The sequence below is a fragment of the Coptis chinensis genome, chromosome 5 (genome assembly GCF_015680905.1).
Source record: "Coptis chinensis isolate HL-2020 chromosome 5, ASM1568090v1, whole genome shotgun sequence".
Classification (NCBI taxonomy): Eukaryota; Viridiplantae; Streptophyta; class Magnoliopsida; order Ranunculales; family Ranunculaceae; genus Coptis; species Coptis chinensis.
The window spans coordinates 13,620,392-13,637,811 of NC_141460.1; the positions used below are offsets into that span (position 1 = coordinate 13,620,392).

The following is a 17,420-nucleotide window of genomic DNA, read 5'->3' on the forward strand; positions in this document are numbered from 1 at the left end:
ACTAGAACAAACTACCCTCTATAACAGCAATATAACTCTCTGGCGGCTACAGGAAGAAGAGAAAAAGAATAGGATAGGTTATAGTTTCTGTTTCTTTGAGATGGGTTTCTGATGAAGTCCATCCCCTCTATGGACTCACAGTCCTATTTATAGAGGTTAGGTCAGTCTCCTAAACAGATAAGGAAGAGAGACCAACTCCGAATAGAACACCGAAACTTGCTGCTCAAGAAAAAAGCAAAACAAGTTTAGGCAATTGGTCAAACTACTACCCACAACAGTAAGCCCAAGCCCAAGCCCGAACCCTACCCGATGTGGTGGATAACCAATGTGGGACTATCTACTATGCACTAAAGTGGAGAGAACACCCTTTGGTCATCTCCTCCACTTTGCACACATACACAAATATTTTGAAATATATTTAGAGATTCCAACAATCCCCCACTATTTCAAAATACTAATAGTCTCCCACTATTTTGGAATAGGATATGCCAGAGAGAATCAAAAAAATAATGCATAAGATACTGGTGCTTTACGGGCTTGAACCAGTCATAGGATAACATGTCTTATAATACGTGAAAGTGGTGGATTAAAAAATCTTTGAACCAACATTCCTTTATAGTAAAATAGAGGACATGCACCCACATTGCTCTTTCATTATATGCCTGTTCTGCGGTGTTGCACTTTTTGGCCCTTGCGCTGCCTGTGTTCCATGAATGCTCTAGAGTACTTGCCTGAATACTCATAAGAACCGACCCAGTTCTACATTCACGTAGGTGGATATCCATCAAGTGTACATTGCAGTTAAAATATATTATCTCATAAAAAAATGGACTATGGATTCCAGTAAGAGTAAAATAACTCATCCTTTCTCATTGCAATTCAAGTTATATAAAGTATACAAAAAATGTTATCTAGTCATAGGGTGGGACGTCTCAAAGAAAGACAATAGCATACCAGAGCGACGAGGTGACTTGTTTCTCCCTTTGAATCTAATTCATGGGATCTCCAATCACATAGGTGGGGTTGCCGTCAGTGTCGCCCTCTATCTAAGGCAAAAGTCCCATCCCCCTCGACGTATAACCACTTGCCTCCAAAGAAATTGTGCGGTTAGACATATGGCCAAACTAAGTCCAACCTAACATAATCTCTAGCAGCTGCTTGATTAAGTTATATATCAACTTACATGTATTCTTTTCCCATTGCACATAAGATAACATGTCTTTGCTATTGCAATGAGACAGTTGCAAAACATATACACATCATGAGGCTGTTTAGGGCCAATGGGAAGATTTGCCAAGAGGTTGCTAACCCACTCAGCATCATCACATGCCTTTTCTAAGGCGATTAGCTTGGATGATATCCAAGACACTCAATTTCCACCAAAGGTAAACACATAAACATTACTGGATCCAGTTTATAACATATTACCCTTCTAACAATTATGGAAATCTACTAAATATCAGTCCATAATCAATGACTTTGCTATAGTACTTGGATAATCTGACAATATACATAAAAGTTCCTTATAAGGACACAATGGGTTATCACCAAGATGTCATTAATGTAGGCAATGTCATGTCTCACATACATTATCCATCAAGTACAATTGGCTACCAATGATATTGACATATTTAGTATGAGAAAACACAAGGAGATTATTTTTCATAAGATGGATATTTACACAAAAGGTGTTAACACATGCTTACTATCATAATACCCATACTTTTCAATGAAAAATATTTCTACTAAGTGCTATAACAACATAATGAGACCAACATGAGTTTTAATTCCTATATTCACCAGTCATTCAATTCTATAGTGCCCGAAATTCTCCTATACCATCCGGCCGGTCTGGTTTAAGGTACTCTGTGGGCTACAACCATATTCAAACGCCAACATCTTGACAACTGAATATAGCAGTTACAGAAATGAGTTTAACAACATAATAAACTATCATTTTCAATGACGGTTTATTATGTGTTTCAAATAGGAATTTCTCTGTCTCATACACATTCTCAATGCTAGCACTCATGATATTAAATCATCTAAACAAAGAGAGATTAACACATATGTCTTGCTTTACTCTAAAGAAAAGACACACCTTTATCAACAACGGTACTTTGACATCCATATGACACTAATATGTTGTTGAATTGCTCATGCCATTTATAGGCGTTTGAATCAACTCATACAAAGATTTAACTAAATTGTATACCTTATTTCATCACTGGTACTACTTGGTATTGTAGTTCCACACAACTACTCAACTAGAGTCTTTAGAATTCTGTAGAAGAAATTCTAGTTATATGAGCAAGGTTTCAAAATAGTATAAATCTTGTCTCTGATTGAAACCTCTTGGCTATTATTATTAACATTGTATTTTGCAATACAACTATCACGTTTTAGTTTTTCTCTTAAAGATCCAATTCAACCTATAGATCCCCAATAAATCAAGAGTTAGGTTTAGAAGAGTTGTATCCTAAAAAAGGACACTTCTCATAGGCGGACAACTTCCTTTATAGGTTAATGAATCTTCCTCAAGAAACATATAAACATCATCACCGTGAATGATGGAAATACTCATTGATAGTCTTCCAAATTTCTTGTGCGCGAAATAATGGGATTATCTTATGTAGTTCATTATGAACATTCAACCACTCTATGCCAATTTCTCAGAAAGCACAACCTCAAATAAAATTAGCATATAAGACATTCAATAATAGTGTGGTATCTACAAAATTGTTATCACTCATGACAACTGAAAACAAACATCACTATTATGAGTTTCACCAATGAACATCTACTAGATAATTCCAGGTCTCAAAAAGACTTCTTTTAGATTCATTCACAATAGCCTTGGCAAGACACCCCCCACATTTTGAAGCATTTTTGGATAGGCCCAAGACCTTTCCATACTTTGTAGTTCAGTGTTTTTCCAATGATCTTGTGAGGTAAACTTTGGTAAAACAGTGTCATGCATATGTGTCACAACCCCCCACAGTTCAATGGTTACTCAACCTAATCAAACTTACATGCAAAACATAATATACCGCTACAAACACTAAAAGAAACAACAACAAATATGCACTCTTATGACAAGAATATAATTTACTCAAGTCTGTGATTATGGATCATATTAAACATAGTCATATTATGTTCATGCTATCTATATGAAAGGAAATTCACAAGTGATTCAAATGAATTTTAAAGAATAGAAGAATTAGATGAAAAAGGTTTTACCCAAGATAATATCATTATCATTCTTCTTTTCATCATTCAACATTCCAATTTACATAGAGAGACAATCCATCCACGACTTGTACATCACCTTGGCTATTTATTCATAGTCATAGGAAGATAATACCTACTAAGACAATCCTGGCGTTACATCTCCTTGTCTAAAATAGTCATCGGAGGATATTGTCTAATAAGACAATCCATAACCTTACATCTCCTTGACTAAATTAGGTTTATGAGGATATTGATTGTTTCCCATATTGTTTCCTCTCGTAGACAACGATGCTCATTACTTAATAATATATGACATGGTTAACCTTCATGTCAATGTTAAATAATGCATCCATGCCAAATATGGTTAATATCATATCATAGGTTCAGGAAAAGTAAACTTTAACTGTACCCCTCACAACAAAAAGTATACGATATTTAAGCAAATCTAGCCACTGAATATCCAAAACAACAGAGAACTCCACCTCCTCCTTTTACATGAGCTTAAGCAAGATAGGATACCCTATTAACAAGACCTCAAGTACTACCACAACATCTAATGGCTCAACCCATTAATGTCTTAAACTATAAAAAATTTACCAATAAACTATCATCAAGTTCAAAGTAAATCCACGATGATTAATATCCAAAACTAGCATGCTATATAACTTTAACATATGCTATATTGGATATAAGTTACAAGTTACTTCATCTAACATGTATTTTCACAACAGTACAAATATAACCATCGTCTAACAACACGTACACTCAATAGAGATAAGCAATTATGTGTTGAATACATTATAATTACTATCCAAGATTTGAGTGTGGTTGATATTAACTATCTTAAGGTCTCTCTTAGACCATCTACATACATCTACATATGTACAAAGAAAATTAATATCAAACTACTTCTAGTCAAACCAATTAATATCTTAGTGATAAAAACACGTATAATATGTTGACTAGGTTATTAAAAAAAAAATTAAGCTTAGGGATTTCCCTCCTAAGAAAAACTAGCATGCAACTCAAGGCAAGAATATCACCATATAATCAAACCAAAAGAATTGCAAAGAGTGAAAGAATACGATACCTAACCGATTGAAAAATCGGATTACCATAATTTCCTCATTCTAGAAAAACAGTTCAAAAGAACTGTAATTCTGAACCAGCTCAGGACGAATTGGGTATCAAGCCTTATACCACTGGAAAGCTCTTTGAATCAGCTATCCAACACAAGAAGCAGATTGCAAAACCGAGCTCTGAGCTGAAAGTTACAGCAGTTTCCGTAACGAGTGACGCAACTGTTAAAAAGACGAACTTTGACGTTTTTCTTAATAGAAATCTCATATTTGACTCCCACAAACATAGGAGAAAGGTCTACAACCATATAGGGTTTGATAAACCACAAAAGATCAATAAATATTCAATCTTTAATTGGTTTCCCTAACAAAAACAAAATTATTAGAAAATTTCTGAAGTCATAACCCAATAACACAAACAATAACTCAAAGTAAAAGACTTATCGTTTGATTGCCGTATTAAAGCACTCTCTTTTGTTCTACTACGAAAAATTCTTTCCTTAAGATTGTTAGAATAGTTGTATCAACACAGCAACTTAAAATTCTTTCCGTATTAAAGCACTCTCTTATTTATTTTATTTTCTTAAATTCCTTCTATTGCAAAGAGATTATTTGTCTTTTGTTTTTCTTCTGCTATAAAAAGTACATGGTCCTCTTCCAGTTAACATTTACTCTCAATCAAAGTCATCTTGTGTATTATTGCGTCTAGTTAGTTAATCAATAGCATATACGACATCACTTTAAAATCTGCTGCACAATTGATAACTTTCTAAATGATACGCTGTGATAACAATGCAGCTGAGTTGCTCATCGCACCCTTGACTCGTGAACCCCATCAAAAGTAAGTGCGCCCTACCTTGTCGATAAGAGTGACTAGTAAAACAACTGACTTATAGAGCCTGGGCGGTGGAGATAACTATGATTGCAGATTATCAGGTGGGCGTGGAGATTATATAGAACAACATGAACATACATCATTAAGACATATAAGCCGTCATCAACCAAAACCATACTTCAGGCTATAGTTTAAACTTGAAAGATAGACAAAAACAAAAAAAAAAAAAAAGAAAAAAAAATAAGAAGAAGAAGAGAGAGTCAGTTGTGAACCGCAAAATTAGGCCTAGAACAACTTTGCATTAAGATATAACGTAGAGTCAATGAAAAGGGTGCATGTTAGAAGGGAGCAAGGGACACTAATTAATTTCATATACGAGGCAACCATACTAACAGTGGGCAGTGAATACACTTCAATCCTTAAAGCAACTGCGGCACTTTAAAAATTGGAAGTACTAAATTTGAGCCAGAAAGACATGATTACACTGAAAGGTATATATATATATAGCCACATTTCACCTAAGCCCTGAAATGTTTGTTGCCTAATAAGATTCAATTTTTTTTAATTAATACTCTACTGCATACAAAAAAAGTTGACTTTGTTTTATTGATAAGGGATACCTATGGGCACCATAAATTCATTAATCTCAATCAGCAAGCATCTAGAGTACAGACAAAGTTGTTACAATGATTAAAAAGATCCCCAGCGCAGTAGGATCTTGTAACAAAATAGAGTATGCTTTCAAATTTTAACCTAAAAACTGATCGACTTGTTGGCTTAAAATTCAAATACTTCGTGTCCGGGTCGTGTTCGATCCTGTTACTTTGGCGGGTTTTGGCCTGTTTCAGGTCTGGTTTGGACCACCCTAGACTCGCGCCTTCCATAAATTTTTCAAAACGCTATTGGAATGGAAAAGCCACTACAGTTTATCATCAGTAACCAAGTTGAATCTCAAACTGGACCATAAGAAACTCCCAGATACTTAAAACTCTCATATACAGGAGAGATAATTACTTAGTATCACCACAGCCTTTTACATTTCAACAACTTGCGCTCCTGGCTCCATTTATCTGTGAATTGAATGAAGGAATTCTACTAAACTGTAAGTATGCCATAACCATGTGGGTGTTCACAGCAAAACCAATCCCCATTTGTCTGTGAGGTGAAGATAGGGGCAACGTAGCATTTCATGTATCCAGCGCTTTGGAGTATATCATCAAAGTGGCCACAGTCGACTTGCCTCCGGACATTTTCCATTTTAGAAGCAGAGAGCAAACTAGACATAATAAGTAGGCTATCTAGTAAGGATATTATTTAAGATGCTCGTCACTGGAGCTTGACCTTGCCTTAGGTTTAGAATGTTTAACGAATATAACATTAAGTGGCCTCAGTTATGAACAATCAAATCATATGCAGAACCAGAGAAAAATTACAGTAGGAAAGGCACTCTAGCAGAAAAACAAAATCCCAAATGTCCCCAAAACAAAGTCTCTTGCGTATTATATATTCCAGAACCAAATCAAAGTCAAATGGTTCTGGTACTAAAGATATTCTAAACTAAATAGGTAAAGAAATCCAAAAAGGGTCCCTTCCAACACGCAACTTTGCCAATTAGACTTCCACCCCCTCAAATAGATTATTGAAAAAATCACATTAGGAAAAAGACAGAATTTACTCCAATGTTTTATATCACAAATTGAAACAAATGAATAACATGAAATACAACCGTTTCACGAACTTGCATCACAACATACATTTCTATCAAATACAGAAAAGAATAGTTAAATGGTGGTTATGCTGATCATCCCCAACGTTTCCAACAATGCAATGGCAGGCATGCTGACCACTTTATGACCATCTGTCCCATTCAGTAACTACGCTTTTGTTTCACACGTCTCCTTATTGAACTTCTCTTTATCAGCCCCCTCAACAAAGAAATCTGACCTTTTAATACTGTTTATGAAGCTGCGGACCGACAATGGTTCAGACACTATTGGGGCCAGTAGTGGGTGCTCTATGAAAACAACAACCACAGTGATGTCGTCATGAATTTTTTTTCTTTCCCCCATTAGGAACTCTCTTAACAATGTGGTATTTACTTTTGCTCTTTCGTGAGGCCTCATCTAAGGCTGCTTTCACAAGTTTTCTTGTTATTCCCTGCCATCAAAAGGGTAAGAGAGAAAACACATAAAAACCTTGAAGTGTTATTTGTGTAGAAACAAACGTGATAAGCAAGGAAAAAACTAACCTCCCTGGGAGAATTAAATACCATCTCCACGGCTTCTTGATTAGATATATGTTGCCACAGGCCATCCGATGCAAATATCAGAAACCGGTCTTCTGATCTTATAGTTCTCTTATGCAGAGAGGGTTCTGCTGTTAAAGCGGGTCTGACAAGAGGTTCCGGAAGCCTGAAACGTGGATCGTCCAAGGCAAATCTTGATTTCTTCAGATAAGCATCCCCAATTGAACGTGTTACCTGTACTCAGTAAACACAATGCATCATATTACATACAAATTCTGATTGGTATTTTTAGTAGAGTAAAACAGATCAACAGTTGTAATTCATAGGACTCATAACCAACAAAATTAAATCATCAGTACTTATTTGAAAATTGCTACGGGGTATGCATACATAGAGCACAAGTTAAGGAGTTGGGACAAACCTCGGTCATTCCTTTTACACGCCAAGAATTGTTTGTAAACACTACAAAGTCTTGATCTTCAGGATGTAATAACTGGGCGTTGCCTGACTTCCTCCTTGTTGGCGTTGTGTTCCACAGTCAGCTGCTTAGCAAGATGATCTCCTGACCTATTCACAGAACCTAATACAGCTCTAGAATCCCCTAAGTTGGCCACAAACAATGTTTTCTTCCATAAAATACCAACCAGAGCTGGTTCCAACAGACGAATTAGTGGGTGATTTATAAATCTTTCACTGACAACAGACATGAACCCATTTTCTGTAGCTCTAAAGGCATTCCTCAGAACACCTTCTGTTATGCTGCCACTTTCTTTGGCAAATCCTGCAAATCAAAGCAATCAGGCTGGGTTCAGGAGCAGCTTCTATTACTCACATGGGGACTTTATATTTAATTGTATCTAAAGGGAAAGAAGCTTATAAACTAAGCAATGCAAATTGCATCCCAAAGCAAGAAGCAATATAGTGCAATGTTAACCTAGATGACAACCTTGCTAGTTGCCACTACCTCATGGACCATAATCATCCCCAAACCAAATACTGAGTAAACCAAGGCTGAAAGGGTCCAAAAAGAGTGTATGGAAACATGAAGGAGGAAAACTATGTTATTAGTACTTAGAGATAATACCACACTCGACATGGACATGGAATTCAATCACTACATGAAGCATGATACATGAACCGCATATTAAATTACCATCACTGCAAGCTACTGGTAGAATGAAAACAACGACACGCTATTAGAATTCAGAAACCGAAAACATCCTGAAGCAGTCGAAGTGCAACTAATGAGTTCAACAAAAAATCCTTACACACAAGTAAAACAATAAAGTGGCCAATAATTTTTCGGTTTATGCTTCAAAGCTCCAAATACAAGACGATATTGGAATTCGAATCGAAACCACCCTCAAACAGTTAAAATGCAAAAAAATAAGTTCAATGCAACAACCATATACTAAATTAAAATAGAATGGAAAAGTTATTAAAGTGGAATTTGGACTAATCTCTACTACCGTAAAATCTACTACTTACTTAGCATCGAGGTCTCCAGCCAAAAGCTAGATCGAAGCACTATAGGAGTGTACTGTAAAACACAAATCTCTACCACTTCTACTGCAACACTGTTGGTATACGACTCAGATTTGGATAAACCATACAGTTAAAGTTTTGGTTTCCTATTCACTAAACTCCCAAACCCAAACTTTTCCGCCATACCTCAACAACCCCCCCTACACACACAACAACAACACTATTCAAGAATCACCTGTACACATGCAATTCTAGAATTGGCACAAAAAAGAGTTTTTTTCTTTTTTACAATTACAAGTCCTCATTCGAAAACAGAGCACCCTTTGACGTGTCCATACTTCTATGGCGATATTCCGAAACATGAAGCAATATAAAGACAAAAAGATACTTCTTGCTCATAATGTTAGACTAACCATGGAAATTCAAGATTGCATAAGCAAGAAAGCATGAAAAATAAAACACGTTAAATTATAAGTTAAGATCGAATAGGAACTTACTCATTATATTGGGAACAGGGGCGGACCCAGGACTTCAACTCTCTCCGGGCTAAAAGCCTAAAATATGATAGCCATGCCCTTGTGTAATCCTTCAAGCCCAAGTTCTAAGAGCATCTCTAGGTGGTGGTAGAATCACCTGCAGATTTGCCTCCGAAATTTGACAAAATTTTTCTCAAAATCTGACCAACTCTAGGTTGCCACAAATTTCACCCTGCGCAACTTTGGTACTGTCGCGTGACACTCCCAATGTCGCCCCAAATTGAAAAAAGTAAAAAAAAAAAAAACCCACGCAATATTCCCAAATTTGAATGAAAAAGCTAAAAAAAAAAAAAAAAACCCACGCGACATTTGGAATGACGCGCGACATTACTATTGTAGCGCCGCATCCACATCCGAAATCGAAAATTTGCATCCAGGGATGCGGCTAGACAGGTGATAATACCAGATTTACTTCCACCTAGAATTGATTTTTCGCAAAATTCCGAGTTTTGGAGGTGATACTACCACCTAGAAATGCTTATGTGGGCAGACTTTTTTGCCATGGGCAGTTGGGCTTTAGTTAGTTTAGGTAGTATAGTATTTTTGTTTTTGCAAAAGGACCCTTGGTCGAAGCCCGGGTCCGATACATCCCTAGGTCCGCCCCTGATTGGGAAACATATTTTTTGCAACATAAGAAGAAGCAGAACTCCCACAATGGCCATCAAAAATAGCCACGTAACTCCCATCAGTACCATTAGTTTCAGTGCCGGCCCTGAGGCAAAGCGACCCAAGCAGTTGCTTTGTGCCACCAAAAACCCAATCAGTTGCTTTGGGCCACCAAACCAAAACAAAAAATAGGGGCCACACTATTATCTAAGACAAAACAATAAACTTTCTAATAAAGAGTTTAGTTAGTTGCCACTTATTTTGGACAAAAAATAAACCAACCATATTTAAGAAAAAAAATAAACACACGATTTCAATTAATCCCTCAATACCTGATAACCCAACTCTTTATATTAAACTCTTTGGCAATACTTACCCCATTCGTTACACAAAACAATTAAAAAACAAAAACATTAAACCAACTCACAATTAAAACCTAAACTTTTATCTATATAAAAAAAACAAATAAAACTCTTCGTTAAATAACAAAATCACTTACAATCTCCGAGAACCCAACTCCTTATTAAACTCTTTGACAATACTTACCCCACTCGTTACAAACAATACAAAAAATAAAAAAATAAAAAAAAATAACAACAATAAACCAACTCACAATTAAAAACCCCATCCAAACTATTATCTATATCTTAAAAAACAAATAAAACTAATATGCCAAATAACAAAATCACTCACAATCCTCAAGAACCCAACTCCTTATTAAACTCTTTGACAATATTTACCCCACTCCCACTCGTTACAAACAATAAAAAAAAAACAAAAAACACTAAACCAACTCACAATTAAAAAATCACAACTTTTTTCTATATCTAAAAAACAAATAAAACTCCTAACAAAAAACACTAAACCAACTCACAATTAAAAAATCCTAACTTTTTTCTATATCTAAAAAACAAATAAAACTCCTCTGCCAAATAACAAAATCACTCACAATCCCCGAAAACCCAACTCCTTATTAAACTCTTTGGCAATACTTACTCCACTCGTTACAAACAATTAAAAAAAAAAACACTAAACCAACTCATAATTAAAAAACCCAAACTTTTATCTATATCTTAAAAAACAAATAAAACTCTTCTGTCAAATAACAAAATCACTCACAATTCCCGAGAACCCAACTCCTTATTAAACTCTTTTACAATACTTACCTCACTCATTACAAACAATAAAAAAAAAAACACACACACTAAACCAACTCACAATTAAAAAATCCAAACTTTTATATATATATCTAAAAAAACAAATAAAACTCATCTACCAAATAACAAAATCACTCACAATCCCTGAGAACCCGACTCCTTATTAAACTCTTTGGCAATACTTACCCCACTCCCACTCGTTACAAACAATAAAAAAAAACAAAAAACACTAAACCAACTCATAATTAAAATATCCAAACTTTTATTTATATTTAAAAAAACAAATAAAACTCTTCTGCCAAATAACAAAATCATTCACAATCTCTGAGAACCTAACTCCTTATTAAACTCTTTGGCAATACTTACCCTCACTCATTACAAACAATTAAAAAAAACAAAAAACATTAAACCAACTCACAATTAAAAAACCCAAACTTTTATCTATATCTAAAAAAACAAATAAAACTCTTTTTGTCAAATAACAAAATCACTTCACTCACTCTCTCTTGGATTATATTGAATAACACAAATTTAAAAAAAAAAAAAAAAAAAATCGATAACATTAACGCATATAGGGCCACATTCTATTGCCTTGCTTTAGGCCACCAAAATGTCAAGGTCGGCACTGATTAGTTTCCACTTGACAGTGTTCTTGAGTATCCATGAGAGTGCCTTTCTAGTTTAGTTCGAAACCAAACGTCCCCTCATCACAACTTTCCATACCAGGAAAGAATCCAATATCATTCTTTCGGTAAACTCTCCTTTCACCATATTCTACACTAGAATAAGGCTCTATGATGACAACTTTCTTATCATCATTCTTATCATCATGTAAAGACTCGAGATGGTTTACTTGTAATATAACTGGAATGGGTATGTTAGCTACTTCAAATCTTACTAAAATGCGCTCAGGATCATTCTCATTTGCCATCTTCCTCGAAGAAGGTTCTTGTTCTTGCTGACACCAAAAACAAAATTTCTAGAAGTTTCTCGTAGTTTTTTGGGCTGTGATATTTCGTGATATGATATTTATAAAGCCCAAAAATATTAGAGGTAATCAGTGGGTTGGGTGGAAGGTGGCATCCGGCTTGGAGTTGGGTCGCGACCACGAAGTCAAAGTTTAGGGTCCGGTTCCGGTATTTTGATTTTAATTGGCAACTAGGTGTCATTTTAATTAAGGAGTGCGGTCGAACTATTATGGTGAAGTGTGTGGGGGGGAAGTCTACACCAGCCTACTTAATTTTTAGACCTATTATTGTGACTCAGTATTTGGATAATGTTGGTTTGCATTACAATATACGTGGATATGTATTTTTATGTAAATCAATGATTAGGACTTTTGACACATTAGTAAGTTCAAATAGTAAGTCAAATAAGCGGGTCGGTATAGCATTACTGGATTCCAGATGATCGGCAACGGTTAAGTTCTTCATTTCAGTATGCAATAACGGCTCAATTTGGCCCGTTGAAATTTATCTTGATTAAAACTCGTTAATAGGAGTTCGGACCTGTTGACTAAATTTAGAAATGTGATTTCCGTTTTAATAGGTGCAGAAGTCTTATTTAAGTATATAATTTCATTTAGAAGAGTGATTCTCGTTTTGAATAGGGGAGGAATTTCCTTTTAAAATATGACAAAGTTTTATAAAATATGACAAGGTTTTAGACCCTCATTTAGATATTTCCCATGATGAAAGTCACAACCTAAATTTATAATGGGGCCCTTTATAACTAATAAAAAGATATGTTAATTGTGATCAAATATTTTCTTAACATTGTCCACATAGAATTTTGTGTGAAATACTTCAAACTATCACCATGCCAATTTCTCATAGATTACTTATATCCGTGCACAACGTGAAGACCTACTGATTCTTTCCCTTTCTCGTAATCCTTCATTGCAGCAAGTACATTTCGTAAGTAAATCTTCTCATATTCCTGCCCACTTAGCAAGGAGTCAAGGACCTTTGCATTTGGAACATGTAGCAAGTATTTTAGGTAAGTGCACTATATATTGTTTATCTAGTTCTAGTCCACTACAAAACAACTATGTTTGAATAATTAAGGGTTCTGTTATTGACAGACCCCATATTGTATTGGGCAGACTCCCAAAATAAATGGGGTCTGCAATTGTTTTGGGCACTACATGAGCCCAACACACCCCCACCAAAAAATGCCCGACTCAAAAGAAACCGGTTACAACCAGTTTCCTTCTTCCCCTCTTCATAAATAAACAAACATACACAAACCCAATTTTGAAAAGTCAACTCAAAAGTTCGCCCACGGATAAAAAAACATCTTGTGAAGCTGTGCAATGCAAAGGTGATAGTTTTCCCCCCCTCTATCACCGCCACCTCCTCACTTTTCACCCCCCTTTTCACCAACTCGGTGATAAACAAGGTGAAGCTGTGCAATGCAAAGGTGATAAAAAAATATCTCGGACGGGATGTTAGATTCCGTCTGGAGTTTTTTGATACGAGACGGAATGTAACATCCCGTCTGATATTTTATAACGAGACGGGATGTAACATCCCGTCGATGGCTCAATACCAATGACGCCAAGGGCTCCATTTTCACTTCCTTTCCAACCAAAATTCCGATTTTGAAGCCTCCATTAACAACCTTTTCATACAAAATTCCATTCATAATGACTTCTCAACCCCCCAATCCATCCCCACCAACCTCACCATATGAAGAGCATTCCCGATGGTTTGGAAATGTTAAAATTTCCAAAAAAAAAAGGGGCAAAAAGGATCGTCGTCGATAAGGCGTAATGTGGGCGAGGAGGACGAAATTGAACTTGGGTTCAATTTTCCACCGCGTTGTGAAATCGAGGAACACCCACCATTAGCAAGTACATCGGTCCGACACGTAGCAAATCGAGTGGCGGAGTCTCAAGTAAGTTTTTGATTTTTTTTTTATGTTAATTATTATTATTTATGTTAGTTTATATCAAGTTTGTTGTTGTGTAATTAGTTTGAATTTGTCGCATTGTTTTAAAAAAAAATATTTGTAATTATATCGTATTGCGTGCGTGTTTGTTGAATGTAGGAAGTACACTTATGGAAAGTGCGTTGTGCACTTTCAAATGTTGTGTCGTGGTGGCGTTGTATGAAATCAAAAACGGATCCTAATTTTGTCACGGTTACCGACATTATATCCGCCACACCATTTGGGAGCTTTTTGAATTCTAATTTGGGACAAAATGATCAGGCGTTGTTGTTTGGGATAGTTGAGCGGTGGTGGCAAACTACCCACACATTCCATTTCCCATGGGGTGAGCTTGGGATTACCCCTCTTGATTTCACAATGCTCACGGGTATCCCAATTGGTTATGGAGATGCCGTTCCTTTTGATGAAACTTTAGAGGTTTTACTCTGGCGATGAGTTTCTTTGAAGGTTTTGATTTGGTTGAAGATGATGAGCAAGGCGAGTTTTGAGATTATCGGCCGAAAGCGGTTTAAGGGAGGAGCTATAAATATGAGTTGGTTTACTTGAGATATTTGAATAGACTCAAGGGAGAAGCCGGAAGACTATCATATTGGTGAGGAGTCGATCCACGAGTATGTGCGTGCCTTCCTCTTCTACTTTGTTGGGCGGTATTATTTGGATATCCGATAGTTATTTACGATCGTCGTGTCACACCCCAAATTTCCGAAAAATTAAAACCGATATTCAATCATCCGGAAACCGAGGGGTGAAACAAAACCCACTAACATATTATCAACCACAATATTTAAAATCTAAGATCAAATTAAACCGAAAGAACAACGCTTCATTTACAAATAAAATTTTTTCTAACCAACTCTATTACCTTTGTTTCAATTCAAAACTATACACTTTCGAAAAACTTAAACCAGAAGACTCCAAGAGCAAATCCAAGTCACGTGTCTTCATCCACTGCACTCCACCATCTATATTCCCAAGAACGCACCCACGTTGCAAAACAAAGCAAACATGGGTCAGCAAATTGAATTTGCTGGTATGAGTAGACTAACAACAAAATATATATAATAATCTTTCAAATGAATAATATAACATTACAAACAATTTCAACTTGGAAGACAATATAGTTCCGTTTTCCAAAAACGGCGTGTAGTTTCTTCCCAAGTAAGATTTCACCCCCAACATCCAAATTCCAAGAATCTCAATACACAATAATTTAACTAACAAGAAAAATTATCAATACGATTTCTCTGTTTGGCTTTTAGCCGCCATGAACAGTGTATAATCTTCCACTATCATCGACCACCCACCCGACCCACACTATTCCCATACCACCACAAAGATCGCAAGCATTTCAATACAGAGAAAGATTTATTGCTTTGAGGCTTTAGCCATTAAAACCAAGTAGGAGTTTCGACAGTTTAATAGTTAAATTCAAAATCCGGAATTTTATAAAATTTAATAACACAATGGCACGAATTCCAATACAGATAATGAACAGTATAAAAACGAAACAGTATACGCTGATGTAGGTAAACTACAAATCCGGTGAAATAGCCAAATAGCTACTCACCTGTATGAACAGCTCGACGAATCCTCCTAGCCCGATTCGTCGCGCTCCAATGCTCCAGCAAACCAGCTTCTCTCTGCCTCCATTTTTAATATATTATATTATCTTCTGAACCCTATTTTCTAGAAAAAGTGTTTATATACTTGGGTCCGAAACCCAAGCCCAACACAGACTCGGGCCCAAAACCAGGCCCACGTATCCCGAGTCCAATCCGACGAATTTTTAAAATAAACAATTAAATTAATTAATTAAATAGAAAAATACGTATAAAAAACACGGGTGTTATATATCGGGTGGATGGCATTTGTCTCGGGCATAGAGAGGATGTGGGATTATGACCGGGTCAATCCATCTTGGCATACCTTTACGTGGCTAGACCTCGCAGTTGAGGCGAAAGCCGCTAAAGGCAATTTCCAGCGGCTTTGTTTGGATTATACGGTAAGTCTTATTTATTAAGTTATTGTTTCATTTCATTTATTTATCTAATTATTAATGTTGACATGTTTATATATATATTGATATTGTATTTTATCTATTGATGGCGGTATTGGTGGTATGAATATTTTCGTGTGATGCATCTGTGTTGAAGAGGTTGGAAGAGGATGAGACTCATGACCTGATTCCACGTATTCAAGCATGGGGGCTTCATCGTAAAGCGAGGGGGTATGGGGACCTATCGATAATATTCATAACACTCGCCGCCAGATTGAGCTTTTAGGAGCTACCGAATTGAGTGGCAACCACGGGGCGAGTCCTTCATCTTCGGACCCCTTTACGGATATTCCGGATGTTCGAGAGAACACCGAAAGTACCGTAGACTATCATATATGTGTCATAGAGCAAGGTTTCTTTTCAGCGGTGAATGATACTTATAGGGTCGATCATTGCATGGTACCTTGGGGACGGATGTTGGCGGCAAGTATCCGGAGATTGTTATACCTTACCCACCACCTATAGATATGATGACCTCGATATTCTTCCTGCATTGTTCTTTCACACTATAGAGCAAACCCAAATGAGTGGCGGACGATCGCTTCGGTTACGGAGGCGACTATGACTTATATTGGAAGAGGGTTGGTCGAGGTCTCTTGCTAGGTGCATTATCTTAGGGGCACCAATTTTGAAGGGTTACTTACGGAGCATTGAGGCCCGACATTCATTTCGGGAGGAGTGGAGTTGCCACGATCCTGACCAGGGTGTTTCATGATATTGAGGATGCCGCAAAGAACTCCACGAGATATTTGATGATGATGACCTTTGGCTTTGGAGCATGATTACTTCGGGGACAAGATATGAGAATACCTATTCCACGATAGATCTTGCTTGATGGTAGCAGATTTGTCGATGTCTGATTCGAAAGCGGTTAGCCGAGGTTAGTATGATTTGAATTTATTCATGATTTCTTATTATTAGTATTCACTATAACCCCTAACATGCATTTGTTTTGTTAAATAGGATGAAGTAAGGTCGAGCTCCTTAACTCTGACTCTACCGGTTATGCCATGTGATAAGCACCCAAAACTGTAATATTAAACCTCGAGAGACATAGCATTTTGGTCAATTATGTGTTTAATAATCATGTAATAATTATATTTTCGCACTTTTTGCGCAGGTTTTCGCGAATTAAAATGAAGATAGCGATAAAACATGCATCAAAGTACAGGAATACGGGAATATTTGGAGTTTCCCACTCGACCGTAAAGCCGGGTTTTCAACGAACGAAACCGGTC

The 17,420-nt window shown here is 36.5% G+C and overlaps 1 protein-coding gene across 1 annotated transcript; it reads right to left on the reverse strand.

Annotated features, from left to right (window-relative positions):
• Window positions 1-6,798: 6,798 nt before the first annotated feature.
• Window positions 6,799-8,034, reverse strand: LOC147496777 (putative protein phosphatase 2C 43). Its single transcript, XM_086559658.1, has 3 exons — window positions 7,812-8,034; window positions 7,394-7,624; window positions 6,799-7,302 (listed from the first exon to the last, which is right to left on the reverse strand). The coding sequence occupies exons 1-3, from the start codon at window positions 7,818-7,820 to the stop codon at window positions 7,189-7,191; spliced, it is 354 nt and encodes a 117-aa protein (XP_086415784.1). The 5' UTR covers window positions 7,821-8,034; the 3' UTR covers window positions 6,799-7,188.
• Window positions 8,035-17,420: the final 9,386 nt, after the last annotated feature.

What these genes read in the sequence shown, in the direction of transcription:
- LOC147496777 (XM_086559658.1), bottom strand. An exon ending in TATTTAATTCTCCCAGGGAG is followed by an intron (nt 7,303 to 7,393) that starts GTTAGTTTTTTC and finishes TTTTGATGGCAG; the next exon opens with GGAATAACAAGAAAACTTGT.